General features: G+C 43.0%; 1 protein-coding gene across 2 annotated transcripts in view; it reads left to right on the forward strand.

The window, feature by feature from the left end:
* Positions 1-617, forward strand: part of LOC1279856 (ATP-binding cassette sub-family G member 1) — a 29,565-nt gene extending 28,948 nt beyond the window's left edge. For both annotated transcript variants that reach the window (XM_061662987.1, XM_061662988.1), the window contains exon 12: positions 69-617. In XM_061662987.1, coding sequence (XP_061518971.1) covers positions 69-207 — 139 coding nt within the window. In that variant the 3' untranslated portion in view covers positions 208-617. The remainder of the gene's footprint in view (positions 1-68) is intronic.
* Positions 618-22,805: the final 22,188 nt, after the last annotated feature.

A 22,805-nucleotide genomic window follows, 5' to 3' on the forward strand; every position in this document is an offset into this window, starting at 1 on the left:
GGTTGCAATATATCCTTTCTCATCTTTCTCTCTCTCTCTTTCTGTCTCAAACCTCTCTTCGCCAACAGGAAAGCCAACACGATCATGCGGGAGCTGGGCGTAGTGTCCGGCAACTATCTGTTCAACGTGGTGACGCTGGTCGTGCATTTCGTTGCAATTAAGGTGGTTGGATTCTGGACGCTGAAGCGCAAGCTGAAGATGGGTTAACCCACAACAGGTCAAGAGGTCACTCAGTAAATACACAAACCCACACACACCACACACACCCCACACACACAAACAAGCATGACTTAAGCACGGACAAGCGGTAACCGGCGTGCCGGAAGCTGGCTTACTGGCACGGTTGGAGCAGCAGGAGTAGAAGAAGTGTATGAGTAGGAGTAGTAGCGGTAGCACTAGCAAAACCCTTAAGTGGAATGGATTGTGATTAATATTTCGTTGTATATTGTGGCGTACTTTAAACATTTTTTTTTATACTGAATTGTATTTTTTTTCCTGGAACATGTGAATATTGTAATAGAAACTACAGGTGTGAACGTGATTCACGCACGCTCGTGAGGCGAAAGGTGTGCTACGAGCCAAATGCATTAAAAGTGGTACAAATGGAAATATTTAAATGACAGGCGCTGGTGTTTGATTTGTGATTTTCACGTAAGATATAGAGAAATCTGAGAAAATGCTTATAATTAACCGTGTGCGCTAACATGGAAGAGAGGTGTTCAAATGGGAATTGAGCCACAGTCATATGTGTAGGTGTATCTATCATAAGACTGCCAAATCTCTACCTGAAAGAGAAATGTGATCAAAGCTGATGGCTAGGGCTGCTCATATAATTGGATATAGATAATCTAATCTATACCAGAAGCAGTCTCAAATGAGAACTTAAAGTAAGTATTGAAGAAAAATGTAGGTAAAATAATAGGTATTAAACAACGAAAGAAAGTTCTTTGTACCTTGATAAAGATTCCATACAGTGATATTGTGGATCTAAAAATAGATATAACTTCGGCAGGGATAGAACTGTTGACTTGGGGGAGTTTGTTTTCATTAGAGAGCTGCAAAAGTTCTTACAACCTTTAAGGACATAGAAGCATTCAGTATGCAAATACTTATCGGATTTTTGCTATTGCAAACTTAAAATTCGATTACAAATTAGAGATGGGGGAGTTCTCGTGGTACAGTCCTCAACTGACACGACTTAACAACATACCCGTCGTGGGCTCAAACCTCATATGGTCTGCCCCCCGTTGCAGGAGCTGACCATCCGGCTACACGATACGCAATAAGTCCCGAAAGCTTATAGGCTGCCATAGGCTATAGGCTGCCATGATCGCGTACGGCGTTACACCAGAATTAGAAGAAAAAGAAGTAGAGATCAATGTATTTGTACAGATTTCAACAGGATTTTTTGGATTGGAGGGACAAAAATGCGCCGAAACAACTGATAATTTTTCAGGGGTTTTCCAAACTTTCGTGATTGTAGATAAGCGTTCACTGTTTTTAATCCAGACAAAACAGGTTAGTGACACAAACAGTCTTTTGCATTACATATGCGAAGTAACTGATTACATTTTCCATCAAAAAGGCTGTTCTTTATAAACAAACGTGACTTTACGGCCCCCTATTTTTGACAGGCAATCAGTCAATTTCTATAGGATTCCAAGTTCAAAAAGGGTGCCTCATAGTCCACTTCCCGTGACATAAAGTTCACTTCACTAAAGAAAGAGTCAAGAAAGTGTTCCAAACTTACAACAGCCCCTGAAAACCCCTGTAAAATAACAACTTTCTGTTAAAAGTCAGTTTTAAAATCAACCAGTAAAAGCTGATTGGATTAAACCTGCAAAAATAATATTAACTAATAAACTTCTCTTTAGGCACCCAAAAAGCGGAATCAATCAGTGAATCTGCCTACAGTAAAATTGCATTAAATAATAATTTATTATGCGTTTTTATGGAAAGCAATGTATAAAAATAATCTGCAAAAGGTTAAGCTTGATAAAATTCAATTGAACAGGCTAAATACCAAGAAAAATCCACAAAAGCCGACTGTCGAATGTCGACCGTTCCAGCGAATCGTTCCAAACGCTCTAAGCACAGCAAAGGTTAACGAGTCGCCTAAACACACCATCACACCCTATCAACCAATATCCACCATTTGTATCGAAAACGCGCGTAGTAGGCGGCGGAGTTTTCGGATAAAATTTCGGTCATCCAAACCTGCAGCAACTCAGCTGCATAAATAAACCCCCCCTCCTCCACCGACCCACCCCCGTGTCGGTTAGGAAACCACCGGCAGCGCAAAAAGCATTTCAACGGTGCAAAACCGTGTGCATAATGACGCCACCCCGGGACCAGCCGTCTCCGAGGCTACCCCACCTGGCAGCCTGGTAGAGCCATATCTAAGCATATTCCATTAAAATATTGTAAATGCTTTTACTGATATTGCGCCAGATATGCATATTTGCGACGATGCGCGCTGACGAGGCGACGGACGCCTTGGCGCGAATGAATGAACGCGCCTACCGCTGTGCACTATGCTGCTCGATCATGCTGCCGGCGATGAAAGCTTTCCCGGTGTGTGTGTGTGTGTGTGTGTGTGTGTGTGTGTGTAGAGTCGTGTCCGGTTGGCCCGGGAGATGAAATGCTTGTTAACTTGTAGTTTGCTACCTAAGCCCCATAACCCACCTTCTGTCCGCGACCGCTGCTGTTGCCGCATCGGAACGTCGTTGCTTGTGTGACGGGTGGATGCCAATCTCAACCACATCCCGAACTGTGCACTCAGACTCAGGAACCTTTATATAAGCTCTCCCCCAGAACACACACACACCTAGTGCATCCGGTACGCTTATGCGTATGGCGTGCATCCGGGCGAGGTTGGCTCCCGTTGGGTGAAGTGTGAACGCATCGCGCTTATGCAGCATCGGCCGAAATCTGTGCATATCAAAACATGCACAAACAGGGGCGCGCGCGTCAGGTGCATGCAGCTACCGTACCTGTGCGTGCCCCGGTGGTGTCGGCCGCAGGCGCCACTGACCGGGCGTTTGGATGTTTAAAATCGGGTCGATGGTTTCCGTCAGGTTATCATATTTTTCCCACCCATACCCTGATCACCCCCTTTTGCCACACTCTCACGACCCTTGCAGGCTTCAAAGTTGAAGTAGAAAATGATGTCTGTGGCAGGTGCATCGATGGTGTGCATTCGAGCTCGGGAGTCGAGACTGGGCGGTCGGGTGTGCGAGTCTGCCTGAAAAATCCACGGGTGCGTTTCCTTCATTGCTGGCTGGCTGGCATGTTGCGGTTCCGTAACCCTGTCGGAACCGGTTTGTGCAGCGAGCGCGCATTCTGAAGTAATATTCCATTTCCGTACACCATCCGGGTACGATCGGGGCGGGCTGGCATATGTTTAAAGTTTACTTAATGGAGTGCTCTTTTTTTGTTGGTGTGCAAAGGTTAAGGGATTGGAAGGGCAGACGTGAGTAAGGGCAAAAGCATTTCCAATTTCGAGATGGAATAGATGCATTGGCATATTGAAAAAGGGGAAATATTGAATTTGATGAACCTATTCCATACTTTTTATTGGGAGGTAAAATTATTGGCTAAAGTCGTTGAACTCATTTTTCTCGAATCACGATAACCTACTTCTACAATATGGAAAGAACACTACACAACCGAGCGGAAAAAAGAAGAACGAACAAGACATTCCTGTTACTTGTGTTCTTGAAAGTACATTGCAATGCAACGAACATTTATTGGATGTTGGACAGATCTCGTAGAATCACTTACTGCAAACACTCACAGGAAACCAGCAATAGCACACAATCTAAAGATAGCAAACACCAAACCACTTGACTTTACCAACAACGGCCAAATCCACTCGCCTGGTCGAATTTCCACGAAACGCTTGCTTTTTAATGAAACAACCGCTGAGACGCTTTTGTGCCTTATCGCCTGTAACGGTGGCAAGCGATTGTAGGGAGCACGTGAAAGCACGTTACAATTCTGTCAAAAAATTGGGGATTTCAATTGTGAATGGTGCTTTTTCAAGGAATCGTAATCCTGGCGTTTAACCTTTCGGTTGGCGAGCGATAGTTCTGCTTGGAATGGATTCGTTTCAATGTAGCCTGAGCCTGTGGCAAAATGTTGCTGTACGTTATGCACTCATTTTTTGAGGAATTGGAAACGGTTCGTTGGTTGCATTGGAAGCGGAAATGTAATGTTTATTTATTAAACGACATTAGATCATGTTGGGGAAAGCCTTCTCAATACGGGGAATAGTTTGTTTTTAGTATTAGCTTTTGTTCTATCTAAGTCGAACCACATGTCCATTTTTGATTATATGGCTACATAATGGTTAATATTAATAACAAGAATTGAGTTGTTGAAAATGCAATCTAATATTGGGTCCCTTCACGATTCTAGTTAGCTTTTTTATGTGTTTTGAATTTAAACATTAAAACTTAGACTTGGACTGCTGTGACAATTCATTTATTTTGACCGATCGCGTCGAGTGCTAAAGATGGACTGACTTTCGATTTCATACGCTCGTGATACGAAACTTCTCTGGTTTGTCGCTTAACCTAGGAAATTCTAAGAAAGGCCGATCGGCCACCAAAAGCGCGCACGTGCCTTAGCGCAGACAATTGTCTTTTGTTTCACTTTCATCCCACTTGCGAGCAGGCTTCACACTGTTCATGTTGTGTCATTGTTTTACAAAGCAAATACAGAGTTCTTAGTATTGTTTTCGCTTCGCTCACACCATATGGCGCCCCTAGTTCCTAGCATCGTATTCTTTTGCTTCGACATTATGGTTGACAGTTGGAGGTTGAAATCGTTGACTCTACAACACCACACACAAAACTAGGCTGCAATTTTCAGTCTAGATTACTTTAGCCTCAAAGCTAGAATTAGATTCGAGTACCTGCTCAATGTCTTAAAAACATCTTCTTCCCAAGGTGCTTTAAAGAGATCAGGTAGGACGATGATGTATCGAAATAAAAATGGATGTTAAGTCGTTCAGATTTGATTTAGCCTACAATTAGCAGTATTTCACGTGTTTGTTGAACTTTTAGTGTATAGAATGAGGATTTTAGATGTGTTTTGATCGATAAAAATCAACCTTCTAAATACATACACCTTGGGATGAGCCCACCTGTATATTATACCCTCTTTGATTCTTCTTCTTCTTTGGCACAACAACCGCTGTCGGTCAAGGCCTGCCTGTACCCACTAGTGAAGTGAGCTTGGCTTTCAGTGACTTATTGTTACCATAGCAGGATAGTCAGTCCTACGTTTGGGAGCACGCTCTTTTTGGGGCTTGAACCCATGACGGGCATGTTGTTAAGTCGTTCGAGTTGTACTGTACCACCAGACCGGACCCTCTTTGATACTTACTTACTTATCCGAAACCGCTCACGGTCTCGCGCCTTCGTCTGCCAGTCCGTTATCCCGGCCGTAATGGCGGACGCCTCCACGCCATCTTGCCACTTCAATTCGGGTCTACCACGCCTCCTCTGTCCGCCTAAAAAGACGGCCTAGAAAGACTTTACGGGCTGGGTCGTCCGTTTCCATGCTTACAACATGGCCAGCCTGGCGAACTTTGATACGCTGTACGACAGTGAATGTACATCTCTTATAGCTCGTCATTATAGCGGCTCCTCCATTGTCCTTCCACACATACGGGGCCAAGTATCCTTCTGAGCATCTTCCTCTCGAACGCGGCTAAGAGGGTTTCGTCAGATTTGGACAGTGCCCATGTCTCAGAGGCGTATGTGAGTACTGGAACTATATAGGTACTATATAGTCCCAGCTTCGTCCGTCGTGACAGGTCATTTAAGGCGAACTGATTTTTCAGGCTCTAGAAAGACCGGTTGGAAGCCAGCATCCTTGCGCGCAGCTCAGCTATTCATACTATTGCCATTGATAGGTGTTCGATAACTGCTATACAATTAAAACAGGCTGAAATTTCAGCCTACGAAAAAATTGTGATGAAAAGAACTTATACGGCGTGTTAGACATAAAAAATAACAACGGTTTCCGTATGCCATTCGTCGAAATGGTATATTATCACCATAGTGATCTACGAGTGAGCCGGTCTCGTAGTACAGTCATCAACTGGTACGACTTAACAACATGCTCGTCATGGGTTCGATCCCCAAATAAACCATGCGTGCCGCCTTACGTAGGATTTGACTATCCTGCTATGGGGGGAAATCAATTTGTCACTCAAAGCCAAAGCCCACAGTACAGGCAGGCCTTGACCGACAACGGTTGTTGAGCCAAAGAAGAAGAAGAAGATCTATGAGTGTTGTATTAATTATTTGAGTATACTTTTATCAGTTAAGCAGAGTTAATATGGTTTAAAAATACAGTAAATGCTGCATTCTTAAACTATAATAATCGTCCTAAATTGACTTTGGGTAATCAGAATAAGAAGGTTTAGAAAGACAAAGTATTTGAATTAAAAGTAATTTTAAAATAATTTACTCCATATCAACGTTTCGAAGCAACTCGGTTCAAAACATGTTACTAATCGTGTCGATTTTCTTTTTCATAACCACGCTTTCTTATTATTCTTGCGATAACGCGAATCCAGTTTTTCGTCTTTAAAACTATTTGTTTGTTTTAAATATAACCCTTTTCCAAATCATGTTGCATACCTTCAGGCGGAATGAAAGATTTTATAGTGCGAAAATTTGTTTTTTTTTTTTAAATCCAACGTTTCCAAGAGCCTGTAACCAGAATAATATTTTACGTAAAAGATTATTCAAACAAGCCCTCTCAAACTCCCCATCAAAACGTATTTACCACGCAATTTATGTTGTGTAAAATGTGTTGCTGCGAAATGTTACCACCATCTAATAATAAATAAAAACCCCTTCACATTCATAATCTCTCTGGCAGCAAGGCAGCAACTTCGGTACCAACGTACCCCATCCCCTTATCGCTGGTTGTTGCGGCCACCATTGGGACATCGCCAAAAGCCCGACAAGTTTCCACCCTTAAACGAAATAGTTGAAAAATTCATCACCCGGTGTGTGAATGTCCCGCTCACCTTAACTTTGGTGTTCGTTGGTCCTTCGGTGCTTGTGCTGTCCGTTGGGCAACTTTTTAAGGATTTAACACACACAAACACGTCCAAGAACACTCGTCACTGGACACGGATGGAAACGTAGGAAGCGACAGAACCGAAACAAAAATCACGACAGCTTGGACAGAACCTGAGTAGAAAAATACGAAACTGGTCGCTTATGAATAATTTCGTCCAGCAGAGCGCCAAGGTGTGTCTTCTTGCCAAGGATTTCGTCTCACCGGCGAAAGAACCATGAAAGATTCAGTCACGTCCACCGCTCACGGACATGGTCTGCACGGTTACGGATACGGGCCCGTTGGTTCGTTGGTGCAGGATGTACGAAAAATGACTCACGGATGCCCCGATCTATCTTCCCTTATCGATATCATTGTCAGAACGATTGTTTGAGTGAGTTTTCACCAAAAATTGGTAGCAAAACTTCATCACCTCACTTCACACCGGATGGATTTTAATGAGCGAGTTAGAGAGTTAGTCATTAATTTATTTTATCACACCTCATTCTGTGCTCTGTGCGTTCCAAATCCAACCCGAAACGCTTTTCAATTCAGCTCCACCCGGGGAGTTCCCGTCACCCGGTGTTGTAGCAGCGTGTGCAGCAGAAAGGAAGGGGCGTTGGACGACGGCTGCTTGCACATGGCACATGCATATTATGCGCCTGCAGTTTTCGAGCGGGGCACACAGACACAAAACCATGGGGTGTTGAGGGCTTGGAAACGCGTCCAAGAATTAATTCACGAACTGGCGCTGCCGTACTGGTCGCACAAAAGGGGATAGATCGATGGGGATGGGTGGAAAGGGAAGGTGGGCACGGTGTAGCTGGTCGCCTGGCAGTGCTTAAAATTTATAGCTTTCTCCCGTGAGTGTGACAGTAATTTTAAGTTATTTCTGACATATTGGCACCGCACGAATCTGCGCTCCGTCATCCGGTTTCTGGAGGGGGGCGTTGGTGGGATTTTTCCTTGGACTGTGCTGGCGGAAGTGTGTTCTGCAAAAGGGGCTTGCAAAGGGAGACGAGAAATCCTTTTCTTATCCTTCCTTTGAAAGGATTCTGGAGCTCTCTGTTCACGGTGCACGGTCTCGTGGTCGTTTGTTGGGTTGGCAAAGGCAGTTGGAGAAAGGGTTGGGTCGTTTAAAGGGGGGGTCCTGAAAAGAACCACCCTACACCGTGTCATCCGTTCCTTTGAAAAGCTCGCACAGTACTCCGTCCATGGTCCGGAACCGGAGTCGGTTGTTTCGCATGTTTCGGGAATAATTTCTGCTGTCGACAGGCTTCAGCCACCATCCTTCCTCGCAGCCGCCAAGAAGAAGCTGTTAAGCAGTTGTGCCGTGTTTCGGCTTCCGCTTCACAGCTGCAAACTGGAAGCATCACACACACACACGCTCGCTTAAGCGCTCTTCTTTAGTGTGAAGATGCATAAAACACGCCAGGGAAGTGCGCTGGAAGCATGTGTGAGCATGTGCATTTGCGAGAAGTTGGCGCGGTTGATTTATACCGTCACGCCAAAAAAACGGCCCCGTACGCAACGGTCTCTGGTCGAGGGTGTTGTGCACGGTGTGAGGTGCAAAATATTGCGGCTAAGTTTTTCAATCTCGCTGCGTACAAAAGGCGCGCACAGCGCTCAAAAACGCGGTTGAGCGTTTAGTTTTTGATGAAGCAGCCATGGAATGGGAAAGCACACACAACATATACACACACACTTGTACCCACGTGTCTCAACCGCTTGATGAGCCAGGGAGCCAGGTCGTCGAAACACGAATGTAAATGGCCGCAAGATGTACTGACAACTTTGCCAATTTCGGCAAGCGCACACACCTCCACCCGAAAACTCACACCGCCACAGTGGGTTCGGTTGGGTGGGTGGGTGCTTCAAACAGTCGTCGTTTCTTGTTAAGGCGAATGCATTCTAATGTAGGTAGGTAGCGGGCAAACTCATTTCGAACAACTTTTGACTAATCCTTTCGTAGCTGGTGTGTTGTTCTGAGGTGGGAGCGTTCGCGATGCGTCTGGTTGAAATTATGCATTACATCGTTGAATGGTAACTGGGCGACACACAGGCACAGGCTACAGACGCAGATGTAAATAAAGGTTAGAGCGTGCGTTTGTAAACGGGTAAGTTAGTTGCTGAAAGTGATTCGATTAAATTGACTTTAGAAAGGACCAATGAAATAGTACTTACAGCACAATGTAGAATTGGAAAGTCTAATGGTTTTGAACAATTAATAATGAACGGGATCGTTTTACAGAAGACTGCCTATTTTACATGCATAGATTTGATTAATAAGATATTCAAATATTTTTTGAAAATGGGTTCTTTTTTTCTAATCACTTTGCTTCAGCATAAACGCTTCATTTTAAAACTTATATTTGATATATTTGAAACAAGTTGCCTTTTGATCTCAATGCCAAAGCACAATAAAGGTTTATGATAATCAAAATGATAGAAGTGTTACTATATTAGAAGGTGTGGAAGGTGTTGGCACGATATCGTGTGCATGAGTTTTAGACAGAAAGCGATAACATTTGTAAAAATCGATTTGTGAAGAGTAGCTTTTTAAGATCGAACTTAAATACCCAGCAGGTGGCGCCACAGGTGTACAGAAAGGGACAAGCAGATAGTTTGTGAAACATATATATTACCAAAATTAGGGCCAATTAGGGAACGTGTCATTTACGGACACTAAAAGCGTCAAACAAAGTCTTGAACAAAGGCCCTTAAAGTGTTTTTAGGCCGTCCACAAGGACAGAGAAGACCAAGACGGCAAAGCGGTTGTAACGCCAGATAAGTAGGTAAGAGATTATGATTTTCTTGAAGTTTTTCTTTTTTACTCCTATTGACGCTTGGTTCGCCACATGTGCTTTAGTATTTAACAATGAATTTACGCCACTAAGCATTTTGATTTTATGTTCTCGATACCATTTTTAGCTTCTTGTCCCATTTTACTACATTTATTTTATTAATTCCCTGCTTTTTCTTAAGGCCGGGGGACATTGTCCGTACTCGCTAGTGGAATTTCGATTTTCACTAGCGTATCTGGCAGCGACTGACCGAAGCATTTTGCCAAACAATTTGGAGCCGCTTTAGAAAATATGTTATTTTTCCATGATTTTTTAGGTCAACTGGTCTGGAAAAGTTTTGTTAAAGGTACATACACATCTTCTAATTGCAATTCAGCCATTTTCGCATCAAAAAACGGTTAACAAACTACTTAAATTTGCAATCTGGCACGACCATTCCCTCGATTTCCAAAAAAAAAGCTTCCACCAGTCGCCGCCAGATGCTCTAGTGAAAATCGAAATTACACTAGCGAGTACGGACAATGTCCCCCGGCCTTAACATTTAATCTTTTGATATGTTTCACATATATTTTCAGATTAATATATGATCTAAAAAACACTAAAATGTAATTTTTATTTCAAATAGTTCGTCGTGGAGGGTATTAAGTTTATTTTTTAAATATTCAAATGAACTAAAAAGGCTTTCAAGGCAGATCGAAGATATTTTATCGAAACACTGTTTAAGCATCAAACTTAAAACTTCATCAACAGTTGTAATTCTTTCAATGTTTTATTGTAGTCAATAAATTGCGATCAACTTTTCAAATGCTTGCAATTCTCCTGCACACAAAAAATCACATCCAATTCAGTGCAACCACTAGCCAAATGTTCTCTCCCCACTTTGCAATTGAACATCCCACGCACGTAATGCTCTATTTTCGTTTAATCATAAAACTAGTTTATTTTTCACCTCACCTCTGCGATTGTTCCTCCAATCCCAATCACTGCATCCAAAATCGGAGGGGCGGTTGGCCGCTTTCCACAAAACCAAAATCGAGATCGAGTGACAGTAATAGACCCACAGCGTGCACAGCGTGGATGCAGTGCAATATTTGCATACTGCATAATGCAGTTGCAACTGCGGGTGGGACGGAGGCACTCCCGCCTCGTCTGTTCTTTATTATTCAACAACACGGCACGCTTTTGCCTCTTCAATTCGATTACGTTCCATTAACACTTGCCAATCAGGGGCAGCAGCAGCACACAAGCGCCCGGGCGCGATGAAATCGAACCCATTGTATCCCGGTTTTTGTGTGTGCCAGTGTGTGTGTGTGTGTGTGGAACGCAATCAAAGCAAGAGCGCGTGTTTGGACTGACGAACGAGAAGGGTAGAGGGAGAGATGGGTGAGCGATGATAGGACACGAAAATCGTTGTAACGCATAAGACACGAGGTGCAAAGCAAAGCGAGAGGACACATCCGTCAAAAGAAAGCGGGCTTACGTGCGTTGCTTTTGCTGATATTTATTTATTCCTTGCAGCATCGCCGGATCAGGTTGAAGGGCACGATTAGCTAAATTGAGGTGATTCGGGGGAGAAAGAAAAGAATGCGGGAAGGGGGTGGAATGGAGGAGGAGAAGTAAAATCTCTACCCCGCTGCTACTGCCGGGTGGCTAAAGCTTATCGAAGCGATGAATAACGGTGTAAGCGAAAGATGAAAATCGAGCGCTTGAAAATCAAACGGAGCGGTGGGTGGGAAGAATTGTGAGAGCTTTTCGGGGCGGGGTGGTCGATTTTTCCTCTAGAAGCGGGTAAATTTGTGCTCGAAAATTCTGCTCACGATTCTTGTAAAACTGTGCAAACTATACATATATACCGACGCCCCGTGTGGGTGGGAAACTATTTCCGGATGCGGTTGTAAAACAGGATTTGACAGTGTTTGAGGCGAAAGGAGAGGCTGGTTGGAAGGATCTGAAGTTGTCCCTGCACTTACCGGTCCCTCCCCTGCTCACATCCCTTTCATCCGTGCCGCTCCAAGCAAGTTCAGGAAGTTTGTCCCGGTGTCCAAATCCAACGCCCTTGGTGCCAGGAAGCACCCCCAAAGGCAAGCTTTCGATTGGCAGAGATGAAAATGGTACCAACAACCAAAAAAAAAAAAAAAAGGACGCCATTTACGACGAGCATAAAATGTGAAGGGGTGAGGTGGGCAGGAGGGAGACACGAGGCATGAGTGCCTGTGTCTTTTATGTTCGCCCCGATTTTCAATGCTTATCTCGATTCAATTTATGTGAATAGAAAAAGGACTCCGCTAGATGGAAGCGATACGCAGCGAACGATCCTGCCGCTGCTGCTGCGTTGGTGGTTGCCGCCTTTCAGGCGCATTTCTTCTGCTGCCGTCCACACGGCCACGCCTCGGTGACACAATGTTCCGTGCTCAGTGTGCTGCTCTGGCATCATGCTGGCAGCTGGTGAGATGGGTTTTCGGCGGGCTGCTTGCTACAAGGATCAATCGCACCAATCTTCGCATCCTTTGGCACTGATTGAATGATGAATGTGTGCGCCAACGGCACCGTTTCGTGTGGTTATCGTACCGTACCGACACTATCTTTGGTGACTCTCGACCGTGTCGACGGGACCGTGTTTCCTTCTGCCCCAGACGGTTGGCATCCATACATGTGTGCGCAGATGGGGTTTGAATCGATGAAAAAGTTGAAATTAATATTTCTAATCCATCCCGATTCCATCCTGTTTTGGGCCTGACAGCCGTGTGACGCCAGGACGGGCAGGGGTGCTGTGCTTGTTTCTTTAATCGGTGCTGCAAGTCGTGCTGTTCGGACCGTGCTAACCGCTTCGTTGCTGGTGCATTGTGTTTGCAGTGTCCGGATTTTGAAGCGATCGGGCACGAAAGGGCAGTTCAGTTAAGGTAGTGGTGGTGGTAGTAGTAATAGTAGTTTGCCATCGCGAACCGTGGGATTATAATCTCTGATTGAATCGAATCATACCTGCCTGGTGGTGGCAAAGCGGATTACAACCCATTCGATGAGTTGGGCTTCTCCTGGTCCCTCCTGTTTCGCGGGCGCGAACGCTCCGGTACTGGATGCATTCGACTGTCGCTTGCAAGCTGCCAGTGCCAATGGCCCCGGGACTCTGACTTTAGCCGATCGCGACGGTACGCCCGTGTGCCGGTCGCTGATTAGGTTCAAGCTTTCGGAAAGTTCATCGCCGTCGTCGTCTGCCATTGCTCGACGAATCCTGCGGGTTTAATTACGTTTCATCCTTTAAACGAGGGAGAGTTGTAGGGTGTGTGTGCTCTGGAGAAGGACATCGTAAGAAGTGTTTTCTTGTGGCCGTAAGACACAGTAATACCAGTGCGCCGTTTCAATCATCACCCTCTGGGAGGAGGGGGATGAAGTTAAATTATCTCCTGGGAGATTTGGCTGGCTGCCGCCCGGTTGGGACGTATAGATTTGTCGGCGAAGATTGTAATTTGCTCATACTGGAGCTGTCGTTCAACTTCAACTTGCTGAAATGCAACCTCATCAGAAGATCTTAGTGGACGATTGTTGTTGGGTTTGAGATCTCCGGTGTAAATGAAACCGTTTGAAGATGGGTCTTACCTGCGATGAATACATTCTAACCATGTTCCAATCGTATCACCGATTCAAGGCAACTAAATTCACCCTATTAGATTTGGCATTTAAGGGGTGTTAAAGAAAATATGTTAGAATTCTATGAATATCTAGAATATTTATCTCTGTTAAAATTATCTGGCCTAGGCACTCTTAGGAGCTTATAGATTATTGGATTCACCATTTCGTTTGGAACTTACAATTTATCCCTATTGATAGATCCTGTTTTTTACTGTTTATTTGTATTTAATAAATTATTTTATTATAAATAAAAGCATTGGAAAAATGAGGTCACAAATAGATGAAAATATTGAAGTAAACCGTTGTTTTCGCTTCAAAAATACAAATAAAAATGCAAAAAGTATGATATTTCTTTATGATCATGAACATGTAAAAGAGAAAAAACAATTTATTGAAGATCACATTTTTTTAAAGCTAAATTATGTTATATAAGAACAACAAAGAGAGAAAAAAAAGAACAACAAAGAGCTAATGTATCCGATAGATAGATACATATAAACTGTACTCAAATTAACTTTTTAAACTTTAAACTATTTTGAATCTATTATCTATCTTATTTAAGCTATCATTTTTATTGTGATAGTTTTTTTGTTTATTCCAAATATTTTATACTAGTTTAAGGTTAGTTTACACTACGAGATTCAGCGTCATCGCTTTGCACCGACTATTATTGAATTGCCATGAGGCAGTTAAGATTTTGTTTCAGATTTAAACATAGTGAGGGTTTTCTCGTTGTAAAAATTAATGTTATTAATGGAACCTGGTTTAAAATTAAATTATACTACAAAATTAAATTAAATCAAATTATATACAAATAATTATATTACTTTTACGCTACCTTTATTTGTAGATTCACTAAGGCAAAAAGTAATTTTGCACATCTTCAGGCGCTTAGCAAACACTAAGTAAGATAGATCATGTGATTTATTATTTATTTCATTATCATATATTTTCCAACAAATATTCAGCGACACATAGATGGTAGTATATTTCAAAGAAGTTATTTATTTCATGTTTTTAAATAATAAATTATAGTTACATCATGATAAGTAGGGAAAAGGTTATCAAACAACATATTGCATACTTTAAGGCGTTTTGCAAAGCAGGCGAGGGTTAAATTTTATTTTTTCTATTTGTTCTATTCGGGCTAAGTAACTTTTTAATCCTCTTTGTTTGCGAAGACTTTGATCTGTCCTAGAATGACATTTCATGTCAGCCTTAAAGACACACTTGCATACAGCTGTATGTCCTTTGAATAATATAAATAAATAATACAACTTTAATAAGCCTTTTTACTATAGCAAAAAAAACTATCGTGCAATGTGAAAGCATTTCTTCCCTTCTCATTTTAACTGCAATTTACTGCTAAAGTATGAGCCAACAAGACGTGTGAAAACGAATTATACGCACGACAAAAGAAATGACCCCAAAAGAATAAAAAAAACTTTCTCACACAATTTATCAAGCCAGCTAAACGTTAAAGTCATAATTTAAGGATTCAACTGGGTTGAAAATAGATCCCAAGCCTTCCGCAGCGCGTGGTTAGATGACTTTTGTTGCAAGCATCGCGTAATATTTATATCTCAACCGTTTCTAGCCGCCTTTTTTGTTCTAGCACACACACACACACACACACACACACACACACACACACTCTTCAGGCGTGCTATTGCCACTGTCTCGTGCCATTGCGGACAGTCTAGATCACAGGCGGTCTCGTTCCGTGCCAGCATACCTGGGCACTCGGAATACCAGCACCGGTCTGAACACGGTCCATCATCAGCCCTGTCACGAGTATGGCCCGCAACAAAAAAAACATGACCTCCACCCGGAAAGGATTCACCATACGCTGACACCATACGGAAGCCCCAAAACGTGCCCCGGACGTTTGTGTGTGTGTGTGTGTGTGTGCGCGCACGTGTGGGGGCAAATTTATTGGCGAATTTATTGAGTAACTTTTCAAATCTCACTTTCACGGCTACCCGACCGTGCTCAAAGAGGAGCTTATGCACCATCGTGTGTAGCGGGAGATCAAGTACGAGCGCACGGATCAGAGATGATATAATTTGCAGCGTGCAGCAAGGTGCAAACGAATAAAAGATAGAGAAGGAGATGCATGGAGGAGCAAAGGATAGAAGAAGAGAAAAAAAACGGACACAAAACCGACGGCAAAGGATTGTGTGCTGCACTTGCCGGAAAGCTGCTTTCCTGCAACCGTTCGCTTCCGTTATTTGAATAGATAAATCAGACCCGGGTACTGCTGCGCGCTGGAATATGCGGAAGTTTTAAGGGGGCGGCAGAAACTTACGGCCGGGGCCGTATTTCGGACACTTGAGATCGTTTAATGAAGAAAAATGAAGATTGATGAAGCGCCGGAATATGAACGACTGTCGCAATGTGGGGATGTGCGAACGCAAAAGGCGTGGCAAATCCCCTTTTTTTTTGACCGCGCTCCGGGTGGGATCGTAATCCACACTCTGCTGAAAGTTTTCTGCTCGGGCTCGGATGGTGAGCAATGGTCATAAATATGTGCGCCAACTACAAAAGGTGTGCATGTATACGGGTTTAAAGTACAATTGGAACTGGTTTTTAGAATTAGAGGGAAAGAAAAAAACACGGGGCAAATATAGACAGAGAAGGTGATTGTCGAGACTTGCATACATTTGGGCGTTTACTTGAGGAGTAATCCTATAAATTAGGTGAATCTTAGTTTTTTTTTGTTTTTTTTTAATCGTTGGTACAAACAGCTGATTTATTTTTTGGATTATTATTTCACACATTGAAGACCACATTTATTTGCACCAAGCATCATCATGATATTGTAAATCGTATTATTTTTTAAGCATTTTTAAGCCTTGATTACACTCAGTTTACTGGTTTTATGACAAATTTAAAGGTAGTTTAGATTCCTACAGTAAATAATTTATTTGTAGTAGTTTTAGCCTTCTTGTAAGTGTAGAAAAATAATCGAAGGGCGGTTACAATGATTATCCAGGTAACTCTTACAAAAAATAAGAACACAATACATTGGAAGGCATGCCATTAAAATGGAAACAAACGACTTTCCGGCTACTTAATTTAAGCTGTGTGTAAGGATTATTTTTTCTGATCGATTTACTGACTGATTTTGCTATAATTTTTAGCTAAACTGATTTGTAGACTGTTATAAGGTTTCAAAGAATTGTCTAGTGAGACGATGGTTTTTGGTATAATTTTGAGGCTAAATGTGACGAGAATTCGATCAATAGCGACCGTAGAGCTACAATGTATTTAAATTTATATAAAAAGAAAACTAATTGAAAAAAATAAATAAATTTGGTTTGTTTAACCTTGTAGCTACGTAAACATTGACCTTAACGTTTATTATGGGATGAATGTCAACGATCGTTCTTAATTCTTCCTAAATATGTTTAGTTGACAGTTTGGTGCAATTCTACAACTGTTCCATGACTGAACGTTATGAAACCTTTTTTTGATTTAAAAAATCCAATTTCACAATTATATTAGCTATCACAAAGATGGCATCAAATTGACCATTGCATCTACAAGAAGCTGAAAAATGATTTTTTTAAACAATATTCTTCAATCTTTCTTTCTTGGGGTAACGACCTACGCGTCTATGCCGGTCTGTAGTGCTTTCGAAACTCATTTAGTAACAGGCAGCCGGATAGTCTGTCAGTCCTTGCTTTAAACTATTTCTTCGTTGCGCTATTCATTCCATTCTTAAGTAACTGGTTGCGACTGCGTACTTAAATACGGCAATGAACTGGGAAATATTTCGATTTGTACCAGACACCCCTCACGGCGTAAAAAATGCAGTGCAAAAAGAAGTAACAACCAACCGCACCGAAAAGTACACCCAAAACTGTCACCCGATGCATTGGAACGCATCGAACTGCGAAGCAGAAAAAAACGGCATTGAACAAAAAATAAAATAATAAACGATGCGCTACATTTTTCATCCCACCAACGACTGTTTGGTGTGGAGGAATGTTGATAACACTTTCGCTGTCAGCGACATGCGAACAACGTGTGCAGGTTTCAAACCAATTTCAATGAACCCTTTCATCGCCGTTGTTATTCGTCGTGTTCCGTACACTGCCACCCCCTGCTCTACAGCCTGCTGGTGGCAAAATATCTCGTACCGTAGACCGCGCAGCATACCATAAAATTTGAAAACTTTCTCTTCGGTTGGCGTGGAAATGGGATGGTGGGATGGTGGGAAGCACAACCACCAGCAGCAGCAGCAGCAGCAGAAGTGAACTTTTTGGTTTTCTGATTGAACATTCTTTGCCAGTTGGTTGCACATCGTACAGGCGTTTGGAGGGAGGCGAGCAAAGCTACCGGTGCTAGCAGCAGAGAGACGAAACGGTTAACAACGATGTAAAATCTGACTCATAACTTGCATTGCTTAATGAAGTTGAAATGTGTTAATTTGTAAAGTTTGTCCCCAATGGTTCGGGGTCGGTGCAATCGATTTCTCGTGGGAAATCGGAGCCGATGATGCTCCCTGCTCTCGCTGCCATCGGATGGTACGTGGGCTAAACTCTGTGCTGTTCCAACTTTGCGTCGCCGGGTGGATGGCGGAGGTCCTCTTGTCGTGTCATGTACCGTTGGTAAGTGCGTGCCGTTCGAGCTTTTGTTTTACTCTCGCTCTTTTCTCCCCTCAAATTTTGTATTCAATTCTCACCCACACCCATGATTCATCTGGGTTGGAAAACATTGGAATTTGCTGCTCAAAAATTACGCGACCAAAAGTTTGTCTCCGTGTGTCTGTGATTAGAATTTTCAATTTTAAACTCTTAATGTTGCGTTTGTCGTCTTGGTGGTTTGATGATATTTGCCGCACGAACTTTGCACGGTTCCGTCACCAAACCCTCGGGCGTCTTATTCGCTATCACTATATCAAGTGTATCCTGCGTATAAGCGATTGCAAAGGTGGTCGTGGGTTGGCCCGGTAGCCACCATTCCAAAGGGCTGTCGTGTCAGTACGCAGCCAGCTGAACGGTATGAGCTACCGGGCGCCTCCATGCAGAAATTCAAAGCTCAACGGTGGCTTGTTTGTGTGCTTGTGTGTGTGCTTGTGTGTGTGTGTATGTTAGAGTGTTTGCGGGAAGTTTTGCAATGAAATGTTTAGCTTCGACTGCAAATAAGTTACTTGGTTTTATTGGCCAAATTCGACATCGATTCGGGCTTGAGCATCGAACAAGTGGAGCTGCTGCTGTCGCTGCAAAGCTTATTGCAGCCCGCTGGGTTGTGTTTATGTTTCATCCGCGTGTTGCGGAGAACATTCTTGGCTGAAAGTTTGTATTGCTCGGTAGATGCTTTCATAATGCTGTCTTTTGGAATAGTTTTAGGGGGGGGGGGGGGAGGGGCGAATTCTATCGGGCAAAGCTCGATCCAATTTCAATTAGTTTCCAGTGGGTTTGCAGTAGCTGCAGAAACTAGAAAGCGAGTTTGATATTAGTTACATCCGTTGATGTCTTGTCATGTCTTGAATTACTTTGACTCGTGTAGTGATTTATTTGCTGTATGCAGTTGATTTATCTGACTTATGCTCCGGTTTTGCTCATAATATTGTCTCTAGATCAATCGTATGCTGATGACATTTGAAGTGAGCTATTAAAGGCCAACAATACATTTTCGTGTTATTAAAATTGTTTATATGTTGGTCATTTATATCGAAGATCAATTACTTGCATACGATTTTTTAAATCTTTAGTTCAGTTATAGAAACAATACAGTGAAAGTGAAACAATACAGTTTAAGTTATAGAAACTTAAACATTTAATTTTTAAGGAACAAACGATCAAAAACTAGTCACAAATAACAAAAATAATTGCATGCAAAAGGAAGGAAAATACAAATAAGACAACTTCCACCAAACCAAGTAAATAAAATAAACAGCAGAATATGATGATAAAATACAAGAAAAAACGAGAGAAATTGAAAAGGGTTAAAAGAAGAAGAAGAAGAAAAAGAAGAAGAAGAAAAATAGAAGAAGTAATGAGAGAAAGAGAAGAGTCAAAGAGGTTTAAAACAACAACAGAAAAAAGTGTCTAAGAGCGGATTCATTTTCAGATTCATTTAATTATATGGTATTGCTTTTCACCCCTAACGTATGAAAATCGAATTAATTTATCGAATTGAAATTTATCGTAAATTATAAAGACCATCGCTCTGCTTCGAAATGTAACATAGTTCAGGTTCTATCAAGTGTACTATTATTTTGATCAAAATTGGTAAAAAATGTAAAAAATAACATTTTGCATACCTTCAGGCGTTGTGCAAGTGTTCATCTTTACTTCTTTGCAGCACTTCCTGGCAAGATAAAAAAGGCCATAAAATCCATCTCACATCGCAGGCAAAGCTATGCATCTGACAGCACCCAAAAATGTTCAATTTATTTCATCACATTTCGTCATATGCCAAGCACAGCGCGCGGAAGCATTTGAATTCAATAGGAAGTTACACATTTCCCATCGCCTTCAACCATCAGCACCTGCCACGTGTCACGTAACGCTCGCTAAAAGGCGCCCCCGCTAGTGATTGGCCTGACGTTGCCTTCCTCCCCCTTCCTTAACCACCACACCTTTCCCCAGACGTGCATCGGCGTGCCGAAGCAAAGGTGCTCATAAAATATAATTGGATTGTAAAACAAATTTGTCCTGTTGGAATATGGGTGGAATAGCTTTTAATTAAAAATCAATAAGTTAATTAAAGGCGGGCCACCGGGACCGGGTTCGCTTTACCGGGAGCGCTTGGCGGTGAATGGGGAGTTTTTTCTATGCTTTGTGACTGTTTTATTTTTTGCTCCAGCCAACTGATGCTGAAGCGCCCAGCTTTCATGTGCTCCTTGTTTCACTTTTATGTTGCGCAGCACCAACACCGATCATTCGATGCGCCCTTTGGGGGAGTAGCGTTAGCGCTTTTTTACAGCATTTTTTTTGTTGCGCCTTACCAGCAATACATCCGCCCGCTCTGGACCGGTTACTGTTGTAAGCGGAAAAAATAAAGTTTCCTCCGTCCCCGGGTGGCAGTGGTACGACACAGTAGCGCTCCGAGAGCTTAATTCACAGTTTGTGGTGCATTTACAGCGATCGGATGATCTTCTTCTCTGCCTCGTTTTCGCTTTCTGGCACGGCAGAGCGCTTTCGGGGAGAGTTTGGTGGGAGGATGGAGGATGGAACGGCTGCCGGCCGGAGTTTCAGTTCGATTTCAAACGATGAAACTTTCCATTGCTACAAAACCTTCCCTTGGGGGAGGCGGCCGACACAAACCGACCGAAGCCAGCCAGTGGGAAAATCGCTTGCCTTGGGCGGTAGACGGTGGTAAATGCCCCTCCCATTCCCGCCACTTTGGCAAAGGTGTCTGGAGTGATATTAAATTTAATGATCTCGAAGCAGGCAAAAGCAGCTCCGTGCAAGTGGGGTGCAGTGGGCGAGGGAAGAACGTCCCTACGTCCGACCGGAAGCGGGCACGAAATGAAGCGTTTTCGTTTTAATGATGGTGTGCGCTTTTGATGGGATTAAAAAGTCGTAAAATTTAATATTCCAATTGAAAAGCCAGGAAACTATTGCCAGGAACTCCGGATTAGTGGATCGGTGAGACGGTAGCGACGGTGGTCGTCTCGGAATGTCGGAATTGGAATGCCGGAATCGGACTAGAACGATTCTCTTTGCCCCATCTTCCCTTGTTCTTGGAACTTCTCGCTTCCTACCCGGGTTGGACTGTTGGGCCCGGTCAGTTGAGGATTATAATTAATCCACAGGGGGAAAGAGAAAAGAAACTCGCCTCAGCATCGGAGAGAGGGAAAGGGGACGTCCGAGGATGACCGAGGACGCTTTGTAAATTGGCGCAATGATAAGTGTTTTGATTCGATTTGAACGGGGCCGGGGTGGAAGCGGTTCGATTGGTTTGATGGTCGGAGCGTTTCATTGTGCGAGATGCGATCTTGTCTTATCCGGTTGAAGCAAGCTCATTAAATTAAGAATAATGAGCATTAAAATATGATTTCTTTGATAGGGGTCAAGTAGCGGCTTAGGGGTTGCAATCAGCCAGTGTGATGGTTTAATTGAGGGGGGCAGGATTATTGCACGGCAAGGTATGTATTTTTTTACACGATAATTGATGCTCATCCCGATCGAGGTGGAAGCAGCTCCGATTCGTTAACAAGATTAAATTAAAAGTTATTGTTAGTGGTCGTCGATGGTAATGTAAAGCTATAATTGATAGAAAAGTAGAATAAAATTACCGATTGAAGAATTGTTGTGTTTCCCTTCTTTTTCTTTGAAGATGTGGGGTCACTTGAAGTATTTTAGTCTTTAAACATTTTGGTTGAGGCAGGAATACTTCGTTTCAGAACAATAATATGTGAGTGATGTTTGTAGAATACAGATTTCTTACAGTATTTAAAAGATTTGAAGAACATTTTATTTAGATAGACAAGAAACCGGAAAATAGATCATTATTTGTCGAGTTCACGTCCATTGTAATTCAATGGCAAAAATTGGTTTTGATACAAAATTAACGAACTATCAATTAACTCAAAACATGTTTCAACTGTCAAATGTGCAATAACCACCACAGCAGCAGCACATCGGTAGCACCAGCAACAGCAATGATGCAGACGACGAGATGCCCCCGCCATCTCCAAATGAGATCGTCAGCGCCATCAATCCATAAGCTATCAAGCTGGGTTTCCTGAAGGCAAATTCACCACCTTTTTACTATACGGTAGATCCTCCAGATATGCCGAGAGCGCCAGAGCTCAACGCACCAACCTGTTCATAGACTTCAAGGAATGAACTATAAAACATCATGCAGCGGTACCACTTCCATGGGAAGTTCATCCGGCTGTTAGAGGCCACAATGAATGGGGTGCAGTGGAAGGTTAGAGTGTCGAACTTGACGTCGGTATCGTTCTAATCTCACAAAGGTCTGAAGCAAGGTTGACGAACTCTCCTGTCTGCTCTTCAACATCGCCCTGGAAGGTGTCATTCGACGCGTGGGGCTAGACAACGACATCCGTTGGCACGATCCTCTACCGGGCTCTCCAATTTATTGGCTTCGTGGATGAAATTGACACCATCGGCAGGACATCGGCGAAGCTGTGTGAGGCGTACACCCGACTCAAACGCGAAGCAACAAGAATTGGATTGAGAATCAATGCGACGAAGACGAAGTACCTGCTTGCCGGAGACTCAGACCATCTAGGACGCAGTGTATTAGATGACGGCGACAATCTCGAGGTAGTAAAGGAGTTTTGCTATCTCGGGACGGTCGTTACTT

The sequence above is a fragment of the Anopheles gambiae genome, chromosome 3, assembly GCF_943734735.2.
Source record: "Anopheles gambiae chromosome 3, idAnoGambNW_F1_1, whole genome shotgun sequence".
Taxonomy (NCBI): Eukaryota; Metazoa; Arthropoda; class Insecta; order Diptera; family Culicidae; genus Anopheles; species Anopheles gambiae.